Source organism: Littorina saxatilis, linkage group LG3, assembly GCF_037325665.1.
Source record: "Littorina saxatilis isolate snail1 linkage group LG3, US_GU_Lsax_2.0, whole genome shotgun sequence".
In the NCBI taxonomy this organism is placed as follows: domain Eukaryota; kingdom Metazoa; phylum Mollusca; class Gastropoda; order Littorinimorpha; family Littorinidae; genus Littorina; species Littorina saxatilis.
The window spans coordinates 45051480-45069169 of NC_090247.1; the positions used below are offsets into that span (position 1 = coordinate 45051480).

The window sequence follows — 17690 nt, forward strand, 5'->3', positions numbered from 1 at the left end:
ACATTTGGTCACATATGATCAAGGTCAAGGTCACTTTGACCCTTATGAAATGTGACCAAAATAAGGTAGTGAACCACTAAAAGTGACCATATCTCATGGTAGAAAGAGCCAATAAGCACCATTGTACATCCTATGTCTTGAATTAACAGCTTTGTGTTGCATGACCTTGGATGACCTTGACCTTGGATCAAGGTCACATGTATTTTGGTAGGAAAAATGTGTAAAGCATGTGAGTCGTATGGGCTTTGCCCTTCTTGTTTTCCTTGTACATGTACCAATCTCATCACCACACACCTGTTCACTACTATTACATGCAGTCACCACTGCTTTGCATAGAAAAAGCACTTGAGAAAGAAGGTAGGCAGCTTCAGTCGCTAACAGGGAGGTGTACACGCCCATGGAGTTTTGAGTCAGGTGACAATGTGGGCTTGATTTCACTTTGAAGCCACTTGATGTAGGGAGCCTTCGCAGCGTCCAGGGTCGACAATACGTGATGGTCGCCCCATCAAACTGAATGCCTCGCCTCGAAACGTGGTTGGCTGATTAATTGCACTGTGGGGGTTATTGTGCCACGGTATAAGCTGAACAGTGCTGTAGACACCATAGAAAGAAGCAGGGATATTTGCTGGGTTTTTTTCCCTCGGAGAATCTGCCGAAATGGCCATATTAGTTTTAGGAACTTTTGGAAGTTTGAGGCAGCGTCACCTTTCCCCTACCGTGAAAAAGTTCGGCACTTCTGCCGCAAAGTTTTCCGCGATTTTAAATAAATGTCAGTATTTATATATGCATCCGCGGCAGAACCCATGTGGAAAAAGATTTATTTCCGTTGATGGACACGTTGTTGAAAGTGCAGAACTCTATTTCTGCCTATAAAAGTGAGCTGAGTTGCCGAGAAAGAAGTGACTGCAAATTAGTGAAACGAGCTCGTGTTTAACAGACAACTCTGTGTGACAGAACTAGGTGAGGAAGCTGTGATGTGACATGAGGACCTGGGCAGCTTTTTATCCACTGTTTATATGCATGACCACAGGCTGTGGAGGCCGCGTTTTGTTTTCACAGGGGTCGAGGGGGTGTATTTTGTAAATCTTAATTGCATGCCATTAAAGGGTCGTACGTGATGTAAATACTGTCTTCCAATTATACACAAGTGTTGCATTAATTATGCCCCCCTCTCTCTCTCTCTCTCTCTCTCTCTCTCTCTCTCTCTCTCTCTGGTGCCTGTCACTATGTTTGTGTGGGTGGGGGGGGGGGGGGGGGGGAGAAAGATGGCTTTTCGTGAGTATACGTTTTTACATCTTTATTTTCGTCATAAAAAAATGACACAGAACAAAAAGATCCAAGCTCACAAACATCGTGGGAAGGTTTTTAATATTACATTCAAAGGAAATATAATTTTGTGCAACTCATGCTCTTCTTTGTTTAGTCATCTATTGAAAACTGATAACATCTGCATGATGCAACCTCCTGCTTTCTCCTCCTATGAAGCAGTATGGAATGGAAACCCGCTAGGGGATATTACGGAGTTTTAGCCTGGCTGGATTGCCTCCTGTTCTGGAAAATGTCACTTGCTTGCTGGATCAAGGATGCCGTTTGACCCAATTTCAGCTAGAAACGGCAAACGGTAAACTCTTACATCCCTTCATTTTCATTGCTTGCCTTGACTTTTCATGGTGACACTCAATAACATTGTTTCTTCGTCTGGACTGAAATTGGACATCGGTTACTGGTTAGCTTCTAAGGCTTTTATTATGCTCTCTCTCTCTCTCTCTCTCTCTCTCTCTCTCTCTCTCTCTCTCTCACACACACACACACACACACACACACATCATGTTCTGCAACTGATTGACAGTTTGCCTCCTTGTCTTACACCATACGATACGCTTACCATCCCTAACACCCATTCTCCTCCACCACCCAGGGTAGGGGTTTTCTGTGGGGCAAGTCTCAGGAATAAGTGTGGGCGGCAGGCGATACATCAATGTCACTTTTCGTTCTGTAGAGGTTCAGGAACAGACCCAGCATGTATCTGGTTTTACCTGTGGAGCAGCTCTGTCTTCAGCACTAAGTCTTTGTGGAACCCAAGACAGTGGAACATCTGTGATGGAACTACGCTGGTTCTGTGTCTTTTTCTGCCGACTTTTCTTCTCTCAGGTTTTGCTTCTTCCTTAGACTTTCTCAGGCAATGGTTTTTGATACAGCTACTAACCGGACGTGTGTGTGTGTCTGTGCGCAGGCATTTGTGTGTGTTGTGTGTGTGTCTGTGTTTGTAAGAGAGAGAGAGGCTCCTCAACCAGAAACTGAGAAAATGAAATTGTGTCAGTGTATGACTAATCATGTGCAAGTAAGAAGAGGATCATAGCTTTGCTAGATTTTTGCAGAGTATCTGTGAGCTTGAATAACACTCTTAAAGGTGTGGTAATATCTAACTGAAAGCTGATTCAAGAGATCCGAGCAGGGCGGAGGTGAGGGGTGGAATATTGATCTGAATGAAAGTGGTGGGTTAGAATCTTTTGCCCAGGGCACCAAGTCATGATACAGTGGATTAGAATCCACAGGGCTAAACTGAGGGACAACCAATGTGCTGTAGTCCAAGAAAAAAGGAGCTATGTCAGTCGAGCCCGGATAACTTTGATGTTGATCTTTGGGCAACAAGGAAAAAGATTGTACCAGAAGCACAGTTCTGTTTTAATCAAATGTAAATTAATGGCAAATGGTTTCAACCTTGCATTGAGCATTGTATCACGACTTCCTTGCTGTCAGGACTTGATAAGAGGGTCTTGGTTATTTTTTTTATTCTGATTTGTTATTTTAAAGAAGAAAAGCTAGAAGTCTCTACCTGCAACAGTTGGTTGAGATTGACACGCATAGCTTTGCTTTCAAAGTAAATAGCAAAACAAAAAACAACAAGATGTTTTGCTTTGTTTTCTGTTTGTGACTTTGAATATGATGATGTTTTGATGCATCCTTTTAATTATGCAGCGGTGCTTTCTTTCCGTGCTTCAGCTGTGAACAGGTAGTGTACCTCAAGGTATCTCATTTTCATTTTGTGGAAAGGTGAATATGGAAGGATTTTCTCTTTTTGTTATCATGAGAGAGAGAAACAGTATGTGTGTCGTAACTCAAATGTCATTCTGTGGTGTGTGTGTGTGTGTGTGTGTGTGTGTGTGTGTGTGTGTGTGTGTGTGTGTGTGTGTGTGTGTGTGTGTGTGTGTGTGTGATGAGACAAGACGGACCGATCAAGGAATGCCAAAATTAAGAAGCTGTGTGCCTTATCCTTCAAATTAGTTTCCTGCTTCATTCACACAGTTTGAAGAGTTCACAATGTTAAAGGGGGAACATAACTTTCCACATAAAAAAAGTGTATCACTTATCAGTTATGATCTCAAAGAGAGTGGACTGGTGAGGATTTATCAGGGGTGTGCTTGAGGCCAGGGGGAGCCTGGTTGATTGGCCATTAGCTGTCTGGCATGGCGCCCACCATCCACATGCACACCATCCACATGCACGCTGCCTCTCAACACTGCTGCTGCCAACAACCTCAGGGGCAACAACTCGGTTTTTTGCACAGGATCCTCTGCTGTTTAACCAGCAAAAATATACATGGGTACTGTATAATTTTTACCCACCCATGGCAAATGGCAGATATACCTGAAACCTTTCAACTATGTCAAAATTGTCCTCTGGGTAGTAAATATGATTTACAGTATTATGGTTGAAACCTCTCCTGCTGTGACTGTAACTTCTATTGCTGCACTTCTGCTGCTTAGTACTACGACTACTACTAATGCTTTCAGTACTACTAGTACTACATGTAACTGTTACCTGTAGTGATTGTAGTACTACAGTACTACTGAAAGTCATGATGATACTTTTTGTTTGTTAAGAATGTATATATGACATTTATTCAAGGTGTATAAAGCTATCATTTCTGGTGAACAGGAGCAAGATGTGTTTTTTTAAATTTGTATATCTCTTTTATTTTTGTTTAACCTGTAACCTGAGATAAAAATGTATAGAGTTTAGGGTGAGTCACCTATGTGGTATTCAGTCTGACAGAAACACTAATCTTACTGTGGTGATAAACTCATCCAGATGATGGCACACCATGGCATATTTTACCTGCGTGTTCCCCCACTGTGGGAGGCACAATACATGTACAGTGTACCCCCTTTAGTGCAAACAGTAATACTGCATGGGATCTGTAAGCACAAACCCAAATTTTGCTTTGAACAGGTATATTTGGAGGGGGGGGGGGGGGGGGGGGGGGGGGTTTCTCCTGTTCTGCATCTATCTTTCAGATTCATCAACAATCAGATATGTTTCTGACCAAAAGAGACATAATAAGATGAAGGTTTGAGGATGTGACGGGGATTACTTGACTCAAAAGTAAAACTCGTCTGATTAAATGAACACTTCCGCACAACATTGCATTTGCTGCATACTTCACTGCTTGTTTACCACATAAGCCGGCCCATACACTCCCTTTGCAGCTGACAGAGATTACTATTTGATTGAGGAAGTAAAGCAAAGTACAGTTACTTATCTGAAGTTTGCAGAGCTGTTGGAAAAAATTGTGGTCAGTTTTATATCTGTGAAACAATAGTCATGGTTTCCTGGAGATCACTACTTGTGGTTAACACAGTGAAACTCAGAGGTTACTCATCAAATCAAAAACATGAGTGTTATGCACTGTTAGTGTTAGTGTTACTTTCTTCCCTGTACCGTCTGTGGACACCAGACTGTGGTTTTCTTATTTGTGTGTGTGCGTGTGTGTGTGTGCGTGCGTGTGCATGTACATGTGTGTGTGTGTGTGTGTGTGTGTGTTTTTGATGTAGAGAAAAAGAGTGTAAGTTAGTCAGTGTAGTGTGCATGTTCTTACGAGTGTTTGTGTGTATGTCTTTGAGAGTCTGCGTGCGTCTGAAGGAAAACCTGTACATGTGTGTACATGTACATATGTTCAGATTATGTTTGCCCACATACACATGCACCAAAAACATAAACTATGATAAAGAACATCAAGCAGAAATGAAGGAGTTCTGTAGACGTACAGTATATTACACAATTGTGATCGTAATAACTAATATGCACTCTTTTAACATTACTATTTCACTGGTTTTCTAACTGTCTCCTTTCTGTGTGTGTTTCAGGCTAGAGGTGACAGTATTTCCGAGCGGGCAGGCAGTCAGCAGCCACCATGCCGCTGACCAAGCGCATCATCGAGCCGGTCAACATCAGCCGGGTGCATGTCCCTGCACAGGTCAGCCGAGTTCCCTCTTATTTTGTCTTCTTCTTGCTCTTCTTTAATGATTTGTGTCTGTCTGTGTATCCTGTTGAAAAGGTGACTCACAACCTGTTTACAGAATGTTAATCTGGCTGGGGAAGACATGAATCGACACCTCATAAAAACCTAACAATCTTGGTGCACAAAAATGCAGAAGGACATCACAAAATTGAAAGATAGGCAGGCACATGATAGAGATTAAATTACATATTCTTGCCCAACTCACATAGATAGCAATAACTTTGTTTGGTTGCTAAGACATTGAAGCACTCTTACATGGTAACATGGGGAGATAACTCTTAAACAAAAACTGCATGCCATATAAGGAATGGTCCGTGGTAGTTATCTCCCCTACCGGTGTCCCGCGCATGCGCCGGATGTATACCGGTGACACTCATTCCTTTTCCTTCAACGCACGGCGCTGGACGTGTTTGAAGTGCTCTGGCTTTTCTTTAGCCATTGGCCTTTCCTTGTGTGTAGGCCATCGAATCTTGGTAACGTTGTTTCATCCTTCTTCCTTTCTTCAGGAATTGGTGAGAACTTTTATTTTCCTTATTTCTGGAAGTTTTCTTAGCGAAATTGAGCGTTTTGCCTCTTGTCTTTTTTCATTGTTGTGAGTACATTTGTGAATTCAAAATAGCTGACAAAGCAAAAGATAAAGATAAATATCGGAGTTCTGCCAAGCAGGTCGGCTCTCCAGGTTCGCAATCAGGCAAAGCGGTTAAAGCTAAAGCTAAGGCGGCTACGGCCACTACTTCTCGTAGTTCTCAGAGTTTGAAAAAATCTCTTAGTGAGATTTCGTCTGTTGTGAGCGTTCTCAACCCGGAGACTCAGGAGTCTTTTTTGACTCACATGCGAAGCAAAAGTGAGTCTATGTACTCACCCGAGTCGTCCGTCCCGCCGTCCGTCCGTCCGTCCGTCCGTCCGGAAAACTTTAACGTTGGATTTTTTCTTGGATACTATTAAGTCTATCAACACCTGATGTGGCCTGATGGTGTATGGTTACAAGATCTCAAAAAACATGTGCGGCAACTTGACCTCACTTCAAGTTCAAGGTCACAGGGGCCGTAATTGTTGTCTTAAAAACGACCATTTTTCACATTTTCGCATTCCGTGTTGGCGGTTGGCACTCATCAGCCTTTGGCTTCCGGTTCCGCTTTTGCGATTTCCGCTGCTGTTGCGATTTCCGCTGCTGTTGCACAGGCTGCATCCACTTCCACTTCCAGTGTTTCAGCTGGAATGAGGCAGGTGGTTGAAGGTTCCGGTCAAGGGCTTCCAACTTCCGGGTTTTTTTCCCAACCTTTTCCGGTTTCGGCCGATGTTACCTCTGCGGGGATGGTTTCCGGATCTCATCCATTCGATGGTCGTTGGGACACTCCGGAACAGGATGAAGAGGATATGGAAGAGGAAGCTTCTGAGGCAGATGGGGATGCCCCTTTTCGACTTCCGGCTAAGCTGCCATCTTTGTTGGCATTAGCAGCAGAGGTTACTACACGCTATTTCCCTGAGGGGGTAGCTGTAGCATCATCATCTGCCGTTCCTCCACCCTCAGCTTTGGCTGATTTTGCGCCTTCTCAGGAACAATCTTCGAACTTTAAGTTCTTGGAGTCTCCCTCGGTGGCTTTTACACTTGCGAAAGTTTTCCCAAACGATGCTTCTGTTCCACCACTTCCTCTGTTGGCAGCGCATGGTGAAGCTCCTGCTGCGGCTTTGCCGTGGCTTGCGTCACCTGGACGACTGGCTCATCGCTTAGTGAACACTAACCGGAAGGTCCGGCTTGCTACCATTTCTAAGAGCTTGATCACTTCCTTTGCCCTGCCTACGGCACCACTTCCGGTTTCACCGGACTTGGCAAGCATTAGACAGGATGGTTATAGCGAGGAGAGATTTTCCGTTTGTAAGGAAAAGGATCTCATTGCTGTGGAAGAATGCAGCCGCTCTTCTTTGGAGTTATCGTCTTTGACTGAGACACTGATCCGCTCCCTCTCTCGTGCGGTTACGTCCTCACTGGATCCTTTTGTGTTCCGGCAGGACGCGGATCCAAAGGATGTTTCTTTCCTTTTCGCCACTTTAGTGAAGGTTTCAGCTGAGCAAATGGCTATGTCTGCAAGACTGTACGCTCAGACTATTTTCTGGCGACGAGAAGCGTTTTTGACGGACTCTCGCCTCCAGGATAAGAACCTTCAGGACTCTCTTCGGGTCTCTCCTTTTCTGGAGGGTTCTCTTCTTGGACAGGATTCCCTGGATGCACTGCAGAAGCAGGCACAGCAGACCAAGGACTTACAGTTTGTAAAGCTTTCGGAGATGGCATTTGCAAAGCATCAGACCAAACGCAGCGGGCCTCCCGCTCCTTCGTTCTCGGCGTCAGCCAACACTGGCCAGAGTTCGAAGTCTGGGTCGTCTTCTAGGGGAAAGAGTCGTTCTCGACCCTACTCCAAGACCAGACCTCCTTCTTTCGGGAAGCGGGGTTCAGGTCGATAGTCTAACCCCCAATGATGCTCCCCCGGTCCGAGTACCCCGCATCACCCAATGTTTCGGTGGCGGGAGGCCTTTTTCGGGCCTTACCAGCTTGGTTGATGAGAACGAACAACCACTGGATTGCGGGGGTGCTCCGATCCGGGTTCCGGCTCCCTTGGAGCACACACAGAGCCCCTTTAACCAGAACTCCTCCTATGTTTCGGTTTCCGGCCAAGGCAGAGGCCAGAGATGCTATTCAGGCCGAGGTCGATCTTCTTCTTCTGAAGCAAGCTGTGGAAGAGGTTCAAGATCATGCCTCCCCAGGCTTTTACGGACGTCTTTTCGTCGTCCCAAAAGCTTCGGGAGGATGGCGTCCGGTTCTAGATCTATCCCAGCTAAACCTCTTTCTAAGGAAAATCAGGTTTAAAATGGAGGCCTTCCGATTGGGTTACGTCCATAGATTTAACCGACGCATATTTCCACATTCTGATGCACTAAACAGACCGGAAATGGCTTCGGTTCGTTTGGGGCAACAGGATATTTCAGTTCAGAGCTCTACCTTTCGGTCTCTCTTTGGCTCCTTGGATTTTTACAGTCATAGTGCGCCAGTTTTGCGCACTGATCAGGGTTCAAGGTATCCGTCTCAGGACTTACCTGGACGATTGGCTGATTCTAAATCAGTCCGAGTCTCTGTGTCTCAGTAACACGCAGCTAGTACTGCAGGAGGCAGCGGAACTCGGGTTCAAAGTCAACGACAAAAAGTCGGAGTTGAAGCCTTCCCAGAATTTCACATATATCTGGGGATGGTCTTCAATACAGTGGAATGGACGGTTCAACCCACTCAAAGAAGGGTAGACAAAATTCAGGGTCAGATCAGAGACACAGCCGATCTTTCCACGGCCTCAGTCCGGGCTCTGACATCCATATTAGGTCAGCTGGAATCCATGGCCACTTTGATACCTTTGGGCAGGCTGCACAAACGGCCCTTTCAAGAAGCCCTAAACGCCAGGTGGAAACCAGAATCGCAGGGCTGGGAGACGTTGGTCTCTCTTCGCGACTGGTTCGCAGACACGACCAAGCAATGGTTGATTACAGCATGGCTCACACAGGCTGTTCCCATTGTTCTACCCCCACCGTCGAAGCTCCTCTTCACAGATGCTTCTCTCATGGGGCGGGGGCTCATCTGGACGACCACACGACCTTCGGTCTGTGGACGTAGGCGCAAGCCTCTTGGCATATCAATCTGCTAGAGATGGAAGCAGTTTTTCTGGCTTTGACAGATTTTCTCCCCCTTGTCAGGAGAGAACATGTACTGATCCATTCAGACAACACCACAGTGGTGTCTTACCTCAACAAGCAGGGGGGATCTCGTTCCCTATCGCTGTCACAGCGAGCATGCTATCAGCAAAGTACAGCAGTCCCTGCAATGTACGGCCTCCAGCGTGAGCGGACACCTGACATGTACGGACACATTTGCTCGGCACGGAGTGTTTTCCTTCTATATTTGTCCCCCCCCCCCCCCCCCCCCCCCCTTAAACGGACACCTGCAAAACGTGGACGCGGACACTCATTTTCGGTCCCAACAGCAGGTCATACCTCCAATACAAGAAGAAAATAAATTACATGATTATGACATGCAGCTCTATCTGCTGGTTTTCAAGCTTATTCTTGCAAAGCATCTGCACACGCTCCTCTGTGCTGTTTTTGTGTGGCTGCTTTCGTATGTCAGTGCATGGTGAGTGTGTTCACTGCCTTGAGGATTTATTTTATCTCTTCTTTTCAACACTTTTCATACAAATACTTTTTACAGAATGTTTAAAGAAGTATTAGGAGTGTATTGTTATTGTTTAGTAGCCACAAGAAGTGATTAGCATAGACTCAATCCTGTTGTTTGTGTGTCTCTGTGTGAGTGTTTGGGGGAGGGGGTGGTGTGGTCACCCCTCCCGTGACCGGACACCTGCAATGTACGGACAGTTTTGCTATGGCCCAAGGGTGTCCGTTCATGAGAGGGACTGCTGTACCTTCCAGGGCGGCTGAATGTCTTGGCAGACTCGCTGAGTCGGTCAACCAAGATTGTCCACACAGAGTGGACTATATCTCACCACCCGCTTTTCCGCCTCTGGGCACATGTGGAGAAGCCGATGATAGACTTGTTCGCCACTCGGTACTCTCGCCGTCTGCCGATGTTTGTCTCCCCATTCCCGGATCCCGAAGCATGGAAGATCAATGCTCTCGAAATATCTTGGAGCGGCCTGCACGCTTATGCGTTTCCCCCAATCCCTCTCCTTGGAAGGGTGTTGAGAAAAGCCGACCTGGAAAGACCGAGGCTAGTGCTGATCGCACCAAACTGGCCCAGTCAACCGTGGTTTCCGGACCTTCTAAGGCTGTCAAGCGGGCCCCCGTTTCCTCTCGAGCTCAAAAAAGGGGAACTACTTCAGCCACGCTCGGGCATCCCTCACGAAAACCCACAGTGGCTATCCCTTCACGGATGGTAACTGTGCGGGAATCATTGAGACGCTCGGGGGCTTCGGCCTCAACTCTGGATTTGGTCTAGGGATCGCATAGGGGTTCTACGTCTTCAGTTTACACTTCACATTGGCTGGCTTGGACCAAATGGTGTAATATTAACGGAGTGAATCCCACTTCTCCCCGTTCAATGCAGGTGGCGAACCACCTATCCTGGCTTGCTGAACAGGGTTGTTCTCCTGCTTCTCTGAAGGTACGGCGATCCGCAATATCAGTTGCACTGAAGCAACTTGGTCGCACTATTTCACTTGGGGGCGTTATCGCCAACGTGATTAAGGGAGCCTCCCTTCGGTTTGCTAAAACCAAATCTCCCGTCCCGGGTTGGGATTTGCTCCTTGTTTTGGAGTATTCGAGATCAGATTCTTTTGAACCATTACAAACAGCTAGCCTTGCTAATCTAACACGGAAAGCGGTCATACTCACCCTGCTAGCCTCCGCGAGACGCGGGAGTGAAGTGCATTCTCTGTCTGGCTTAGCTAGAGACATAGTGGGCCTCTTCTTTGGCTGTGCCAAGTCTGGACGACTTGCTGAAGTTATAGACACAGCCTATTGGACGTCAGACGATGTCTTCTTGAATTTCTATCTGCGGGACATAGCAAGTACCCGACAGGATGGAACTCATGGTCTGCCAGCTATGGTAGCTGCCGGACAAATACTTACAAGATGTTAACTGTGAGTAAATTTTCCCACCACCTTAATTAGCTATCTGCTATCTATGTGAGTTGGGTAAGAATATGTAATTTAATCGGAAGTTTCAGAAGTAAACTTACATTTAATTAATATACTTACCAACTCACATACTGAATTCCCTCCCAGCCTGCCCCGCAAATTGTGTATAAAGGGGTATATGTTTCAGGACGGAATGAGTGTCACCGGTATACATCCGGCGCATGCGCGGGACACCGGTAGGGGAGGTAACTACCACGGACCATGCCTTATATGGCATGCAGTTTTTGTTTAATAGTTATCTCCCCATGTTACCATGTAAGAGTGCTTCAATGTCTTAGCAACCAAACAAAGTTATTGCTATCTATGTGAGTTGGTAAGTATATTAATTAAATGTAAGTTTACTTCTGAAACTTCCGATTTTATTTTAATTTTAAAGAAGAGATTATTTCATAGTTGGCAATTTTTCTATATGCTAAAACTAGACAATTTTTCAGAGAGAAAAGAGAGGGTGCAGTGTATTTTAACACTGATTACCTGTAATGCATGACTTATCCGATAAAGTGGGACACCTCTGCTCAAAGGAGCGTATATGCCCAGCAATCGATTCAATGATAACTGTATATTCCTGTACACCTGTAGAATTTCCTCTGCCCCACAACTAACAATAGTATTTACTATACCATAGCTAACTTTTTCTGAGTTACGAATCTTGATTCCTCTGGATTGATGGGGCACTACAGCAGACGCATGTCTGGACTGCTTTCTCCATTTCTGCTGATTCTTATCTCAGCCTAGACTTGTGCTGAGGCTAGTCACTTACCTTTGCATAGATATGGACCTAACAATCCATGCACAAATACAAGTACGAAACAAGCCAATGTTGCATGCTGTGCAGGGCTTGCGCAATGAGCTGGAATGTGTGACCAACCACACGCTGGCCAATGTCATCCGTCAGCTCAGCAGCCTCAGCAGGATGGCCGAGGACATGTTCTACGAGCTCACTGAGGAGACCAAGAAGGTCTTTGTACGAGCCAACCAGCTGCAAGGTCGCATCGAGATCGTCCAGGACAAGGTCACGCAGCTCAACGCCACAGTGGAAGAAGGTGAGGGTTGTGTGTTGTGAGGGTTTTGTTCTAGAATATGCCAAACTGGGATTGTTTTGTATTCAGTGGTCCCTGTAATGGCAGGCCCCTCTGAAGAGATAACACCTCCCAATAAAGGACTCTTCTTGCAGTCCCTTTGTGTATTAACTGAATGAAATAATCCTCATAAAAGGCCACCTGCAATGTAGGTGCCAAGGGTTTTCCTTTTATCGTAGGTACCACTGTATGACTATGACCCAGTGCCCTCCAACTGCAGTTACTTTTATTTAAAGGGCTAAGTATTTTGCAAGTTAACTTCTCCTTCGGATACTACAGCAGTCCCTCTCATGAACGGACACCCTTGGGCCATAGCAAAACTGTCCGTACATTGCAGGTGTCCGGTCACGGGAGGGGTGACCACACCACCCCCTCCCCCATACACTCACACAGAGACACACAAACAACAGGATTGAGTCTATGCTAATCACTTCTTGTGGCTACTAAACAATAAACTCCTAATACTTCTTTAAACGTTCTGTAAAAATGATTTGTATGAAAAGTGTTGAAAAGAAGAGATAAAATAAATCCTCAAGGCAGTGAACACACTCACCATGCACTGACATACGAAAGCAGCCACACAAACACAGCACAGAGGAGCGTGTGCAGATGCTTTGCAAGAATAAGCTTGAAAACCAGTTTGAATAAATAGCAGCAGATAGAGCTGCATGTCATAATCATGTAATTTATTTTCATCTTGTCTGGCTTTATTGACTGCATGCCGATCATGTGGCATGGCAGTGACTTTTCACTCTTCAGTCGGAAATACACTGTCCCACTCTCCCTCACTTAATGCCTACCCCAAGCCGTGACAACTGATGCTTGGAAATTGTGTGGAAGAGTACACCTCTCTATTTCTCTCCAATGCTCTTCCTGCTGACATGCAGTGACACCGGACACCCCACAGAGTTTAGCCAGCTACCCCTCCACCCCCCCCCCCCCCCCCCGCCTCCCTCTCTCTCTCACTCCCTCCAGCCATGTACTGTTGGGCTGTGGCCAGAGAGGTCAGCTCCAACTGTTCACTCAGAGCAAAACCAGTTGACTGTGTCGTAACTTTTGACACAGCAAGACAACTGAAGGGTTCACAGATTAGGCAACCGACTCACTGGTCAAGGCTGAGGGGAAACAAGAGTATCTTGTCAATGAAAGAGGTTACACACAGACACACGATGCTGAGAACTGTGGCCGGTTTTTCACTCTCTTTCGCTCAGGACCTTCATCGACTGTGGTTTCTGTTGTTGTTTACGTCCAACAGACAAGAATAAAGAGCACAGTGCAGTTTCATATTGGCATCTTCGCATGTACTCCACTCCTGACCAAAACTACCCCCCCTCCTGATGGGTACAGGTGCACTCAAGTTACCAGTGACGACACCAGTGACTGTCGTCACGCCATTGCGGCTGTGATCTTTGCACCAAGAGCCGGACTGCTCTGTTCTCGATTTTGTTGTGGTGAAAATTTGACGATGGTCTGTCCGTACATTGGAGGTATGACCTGCTGTTGGGACCGAAAATGAGTGTCCGTGTCCACGTTTTGCAGGTGTCCGTTTAAGGGGGGGCAAATATAGAAGGAAAACACTCCGTGCCGAGCAAATGTGTCCGTACATGTCAGGTGTCCGCTCACGCCGGGGGCCGTACATTGCAGGGACTGCTGTATAAACCTGTTAATGACAAGAGCATTAGATGTTTGCAGATAATGTGTATGAGTTGAAAATCACGGTGTAGTGGCCTCATTGGCATTTTGTGTTAACTTCTTGTCGATCTATAACCATCCGTGAGTGAGACTGTAACTCAAAAAATCCTGGCGATTCAGAAAACCATACTAAAGCAACATGTTTGGGTTGTGTGTGGGTTTTTTGAGTCACTTGAGAAAAAGTGACTCTATGTAATCGGTCAGTGTTAGTCTGTCCGGCCGGCCGTCCGTAGACACCACCTTAACGTTGGACTTTTCTCGGAAACTATCAAAGCGATCGGGCTCATATTTTGTTTAGTCGTGACCTCCAATGACCTCTACACTTTAACGATGGTTTCGTTGACCTTTGACCTTTTTCAAGGTCACAGGTCAGCGTCAAAGGAAAAATTAGACATTTTATATCTTTGACAAAGTTCATCGGATGTGATTGAAACTTTGTAGGATTATTCTTTACATCAAAGTATTTACATCTGTAGCCTTTTACGAACGTTATCAGAAAAACAAGGGAGATAACTAGCCTTTTCTGTTCGGCAACACACAACTTAACGTTGGGCTTTTCTCGGAAACTATAAAAGTGACCGGGCTCAAATTTTATGTGAACGTGACTCATTGTGTTGTGAATAGCAATTTCTTCCTGTCCATCTGATGCCTCATATAATATTCAGAACTGCGAAAGTGACTCGATCGAGCGTTTGCTCTTCTTGTTTTTTTTTGGGGGGGGGGGGGGGTGTTTAGTGAACCGAGGCATATTGCAGATATTCAGGTATACCCAGCAAGAGGTACAGAGAATATGCTGAATATCCCCTCAAGTAGCCCTAGCAAGAGGTGAGTGAGAGGCGGAGTTTTGAGGAACAGTGTGTTAAACGTAAATGTGTTGTGTTGCAGTCAACCTGCAGGACATCCACCTGAAGAAGCCGTACAAGAGCTCGGTGACCAAGGAGCAGCAGGTGATCTCACGCAGCACCGTGCCCAGGTCCATCCTGGAGATCTACAGCAAGTGCGACAGTCCCCCTGCCCTCGACAAGCTCAACATCTTCAGGTCAGCCCGTCTAAACCTCCAGCTAGGTGTTCACTGCCAGAGCCAGCTTCCGTTTTTCTTGAACAACTTCTTTGATAGGTTTTTCTGTTATTGTTAAAACCTTGTCTGGCTAAAGACTGCCAGTGTAATGAGTTTGGCAGTCTTTGAAAAAAAGTGAGCAAATCCTTTTGTAAGTAGTTCTCAAAAAGTAGTCACGTGTGTGCACATCTACAATATATTAGACATGGCGGAAGTCATGTAACCGACATTATTGTTGACTGTTACTCTATTTGAGGCTTGAAGCCATCTCTCTTCTCCTCAAAGTTTTGCAAACGAATTCGACAGAACAGTTCAGTAAAATGCCTTTTCAGTGTTTATCAACACTTTTATTTGTTGGTGTCCCATTCCAAGTGGTCGTGGTCGGCTGGGCGTTAAGCAAACAAACAAACAAACAAAATTCCAAGTGGTATTCCTGCGCATGGACAAAAGCCAAAGTAAAGAAGACAGTGTTGTGTTGTGTTTGCAGGGAGGACGGCAAAGACAGCTTGAAGTTCTACACAGACCCCACGTACTTCGTGGAGCTGTGGGTACAAGAAATGGACAAACAGATTCAGGAGAACAAGAGTGAGCTCAACAAGAAGCGAGAGAAGCGCAGGGTAGGTGCATCTTGCTCTTGTGTCAGTCTGCTGGTTCTGCATTGGTTGAGGAGGTTATTGACTCGTGTTGCTCTTGTGTCAGTCTGCTGGTTCTGCATTGGTTGAGGAGGTTATTGACTCGTGTTGCTCTTGTGTCAGTCTGCTGGTTCTGCATTGGTTGAGGAGGTTATTGACTCGTGTTGCTCTTGTGTCAGTCTGCTGGTTCTGCATTGGTTGAGGAGGTTATTGACTCGTGTTGCTCTTGTTTGGTTTGGTTTTGATTTGTTTTCTGTTCTTTTAGTTTTCCTTTCCTCTCTGTTCTTTTCATTGCTTTTCTTTTTTCTCCTTTTTTATATTTAGTCAAGTTTTGACTAAATATTTTAACATCGAGGGGGAATCGAAACGAGGGTCGTGGTGTATGTGCGTGTGTCTGTGTGTGTGTGTGTGTAGAGCGATTCAGACTAAACTACTGGACCGATCTTTATGAAATTTGACATGAGAGTTCCTGGGTATGAAATCCCCGAACGTTTTTTTCATTTTTTTGATAAATGTCTTTGATGACGTCATATCCGGCTTTTCGTGAAAGTTGAGGCGGCACTGTCACGCCCTCATTTTTCAACCAAATTGGTTGAAATTTTGGTCAAGTAATCTTCGACGAAGCCCGGGGTTCGGTATTGCATTTCAGCTTGGTGGCTTAAAAATTAATTAATGACTTTGGTCATTAAAAATCTGAAAATTGTAAAAAAAAATAAAAATTTATAAAACGATCCAAATTTACGTTTATCTTATTCTCCATCATTTGCTGATTCCAAAAACATATAAATATGTTATATTCCGATTAAAAACAAGCTCTGAAAATTAAATATATAAAAATTATTATCAAAATTTTTTTTTCGAAATCAATTTAAAAACACTTTCATCTTATTCCTTGTCGGTTCCTGATTCCAAAAATATATAGATATGATATGTTTGGATTAAAAACACGCTCAGAAAGTTAAAACAAAGAGAGGTACAGAAAAGCGTGCTATCCTTCTCAGCGCAACGAATATCCCGCTCTTCTTGTCAATTCCACGGGCACTGCCTTTGCCACGGGCGGTGGAGTGACGATGCTACGAGTATACGGTCTTGTTGCGTTGCGTTCAGTTTCATTCTGTGAGTTCGACAGCTACTTGACTAAATATTGTATTTTCGCCTTACGCGACTTGTCTTTCCTTTTCTCTACTCTTCTATTATTTTCTATTCATGTCTTCTCCCTTCTTTGCTTTCCTTTCCATTCAATTCTCTTCTCTCCTCTCCTCTCCTCTCCTCTCCTCTCCTCTCCCCCCTCCCCTCTCCCTCTCCTCTCTCCTCTCTTCTCTTCTCTTCTCTTCTCTTCTCTTCTCTCTCCTCTCTCCTCTCTCCTCTGTTCTCTTCTCTTCTCTCCTCTCCTCTCCTCTCCTCCCCTCCCCTCCCCTCCCCTCCCCTCCCCTCCCCTCCCCTCCCCTCCCCTCCCCTCCCCTCCCCTTCCCTTCCCTTCTCTTCTCTTCTCTTCTCTTCTCTTCTCTTCCTCAAAGGATGTATTGTGCTGAAAATAACAGTTTTTGCTGATGAGAAGTTTTCAACAGGTATTCATTGGAAGACTGCACCATTTAGTTTATGCTGTTTACTGCCCAGTTTGTGTACGTGTCCCAGTCCATCCTTATTTTCAGTTTCTGAAGAATAGAATACCACATCATGATTACTCCAGTTTGTATCCTTAAATCGCATTTGACATTGGAAAGCTTAGATTGTGTTACGCTCTTGTGAAAGGGAGGTAACTTGCAGACTAAACGAGGATGAGAGAATCCTATCAAAGTGAGGCAGAATCAGTTTCTAAAGGATAGAATACCTCATCATAGTTGCTCTTGTTTGTCTCCTTGAATGAACATGTCAATTTTTAGGACAAAGTTGTTTGTTCATTTCAATGCTTTATTCTCTCAGGTGCCAGAAGACTGGTTCTGCATTACTCTCACTTTCTGTTGTTGTCCATATTTAGAATGCTTCCTTCCTTTTGTTTACTAGAACCTGACACGGAAGAGCTAGATGGGTCGGTGAACAGAGAATAAAAGCTGTGAGTGTGGTTTTGGTGTGCAGAAGCCACGGACGGTGTCTGAATTAAAGAGGCCACGAGAGATCAAGGATAGCAAGGAGAAGTGGAAAGCACAGAAACATGGGGTGGAGTTCTCCGAGTATCAGGTGGGTCACTCTGCTTGTCTTATCAAGCCTTCGTCTTTTTCCTTCTTCAGTGTTGGATG

The 17690-nt window shown here is 45.3% G+C and overlaps 1 protein-coding gene across 1 annotated transcript in view; it reads left to right on the top strand.

The window, feature by feature from the left end:
* LOC138961211 (actin-binding protein WASF2-like) overlaps positions 1-17690 on the top strand; it is a 62638-nt gene that overhangs the window by 35231 nt on the left and 9717 nt on the right. Inside the window, exons 2-6 of the mRNA XM_070332811.1 lie at positions 5148-5257; positions 11829-12036; positions 14650-14803; positions 15309-15438; positions 17530-17631. Coding sequence (XP_070188912.1) covers positions 5195-5257; positions 11829-12036; positions 14650-14803; positions 15309-15438; positions 17530-17631 — 657 coding nt within the window. The 5' untranslated portion in view covers positions 5148-5194. The remainder of the gene's footprint in view (positions 1-5147; positions 5258-11828; positions 12037-14649; positions 14804-15308; positions 15439-17529; positions 17632-17690) is intronic.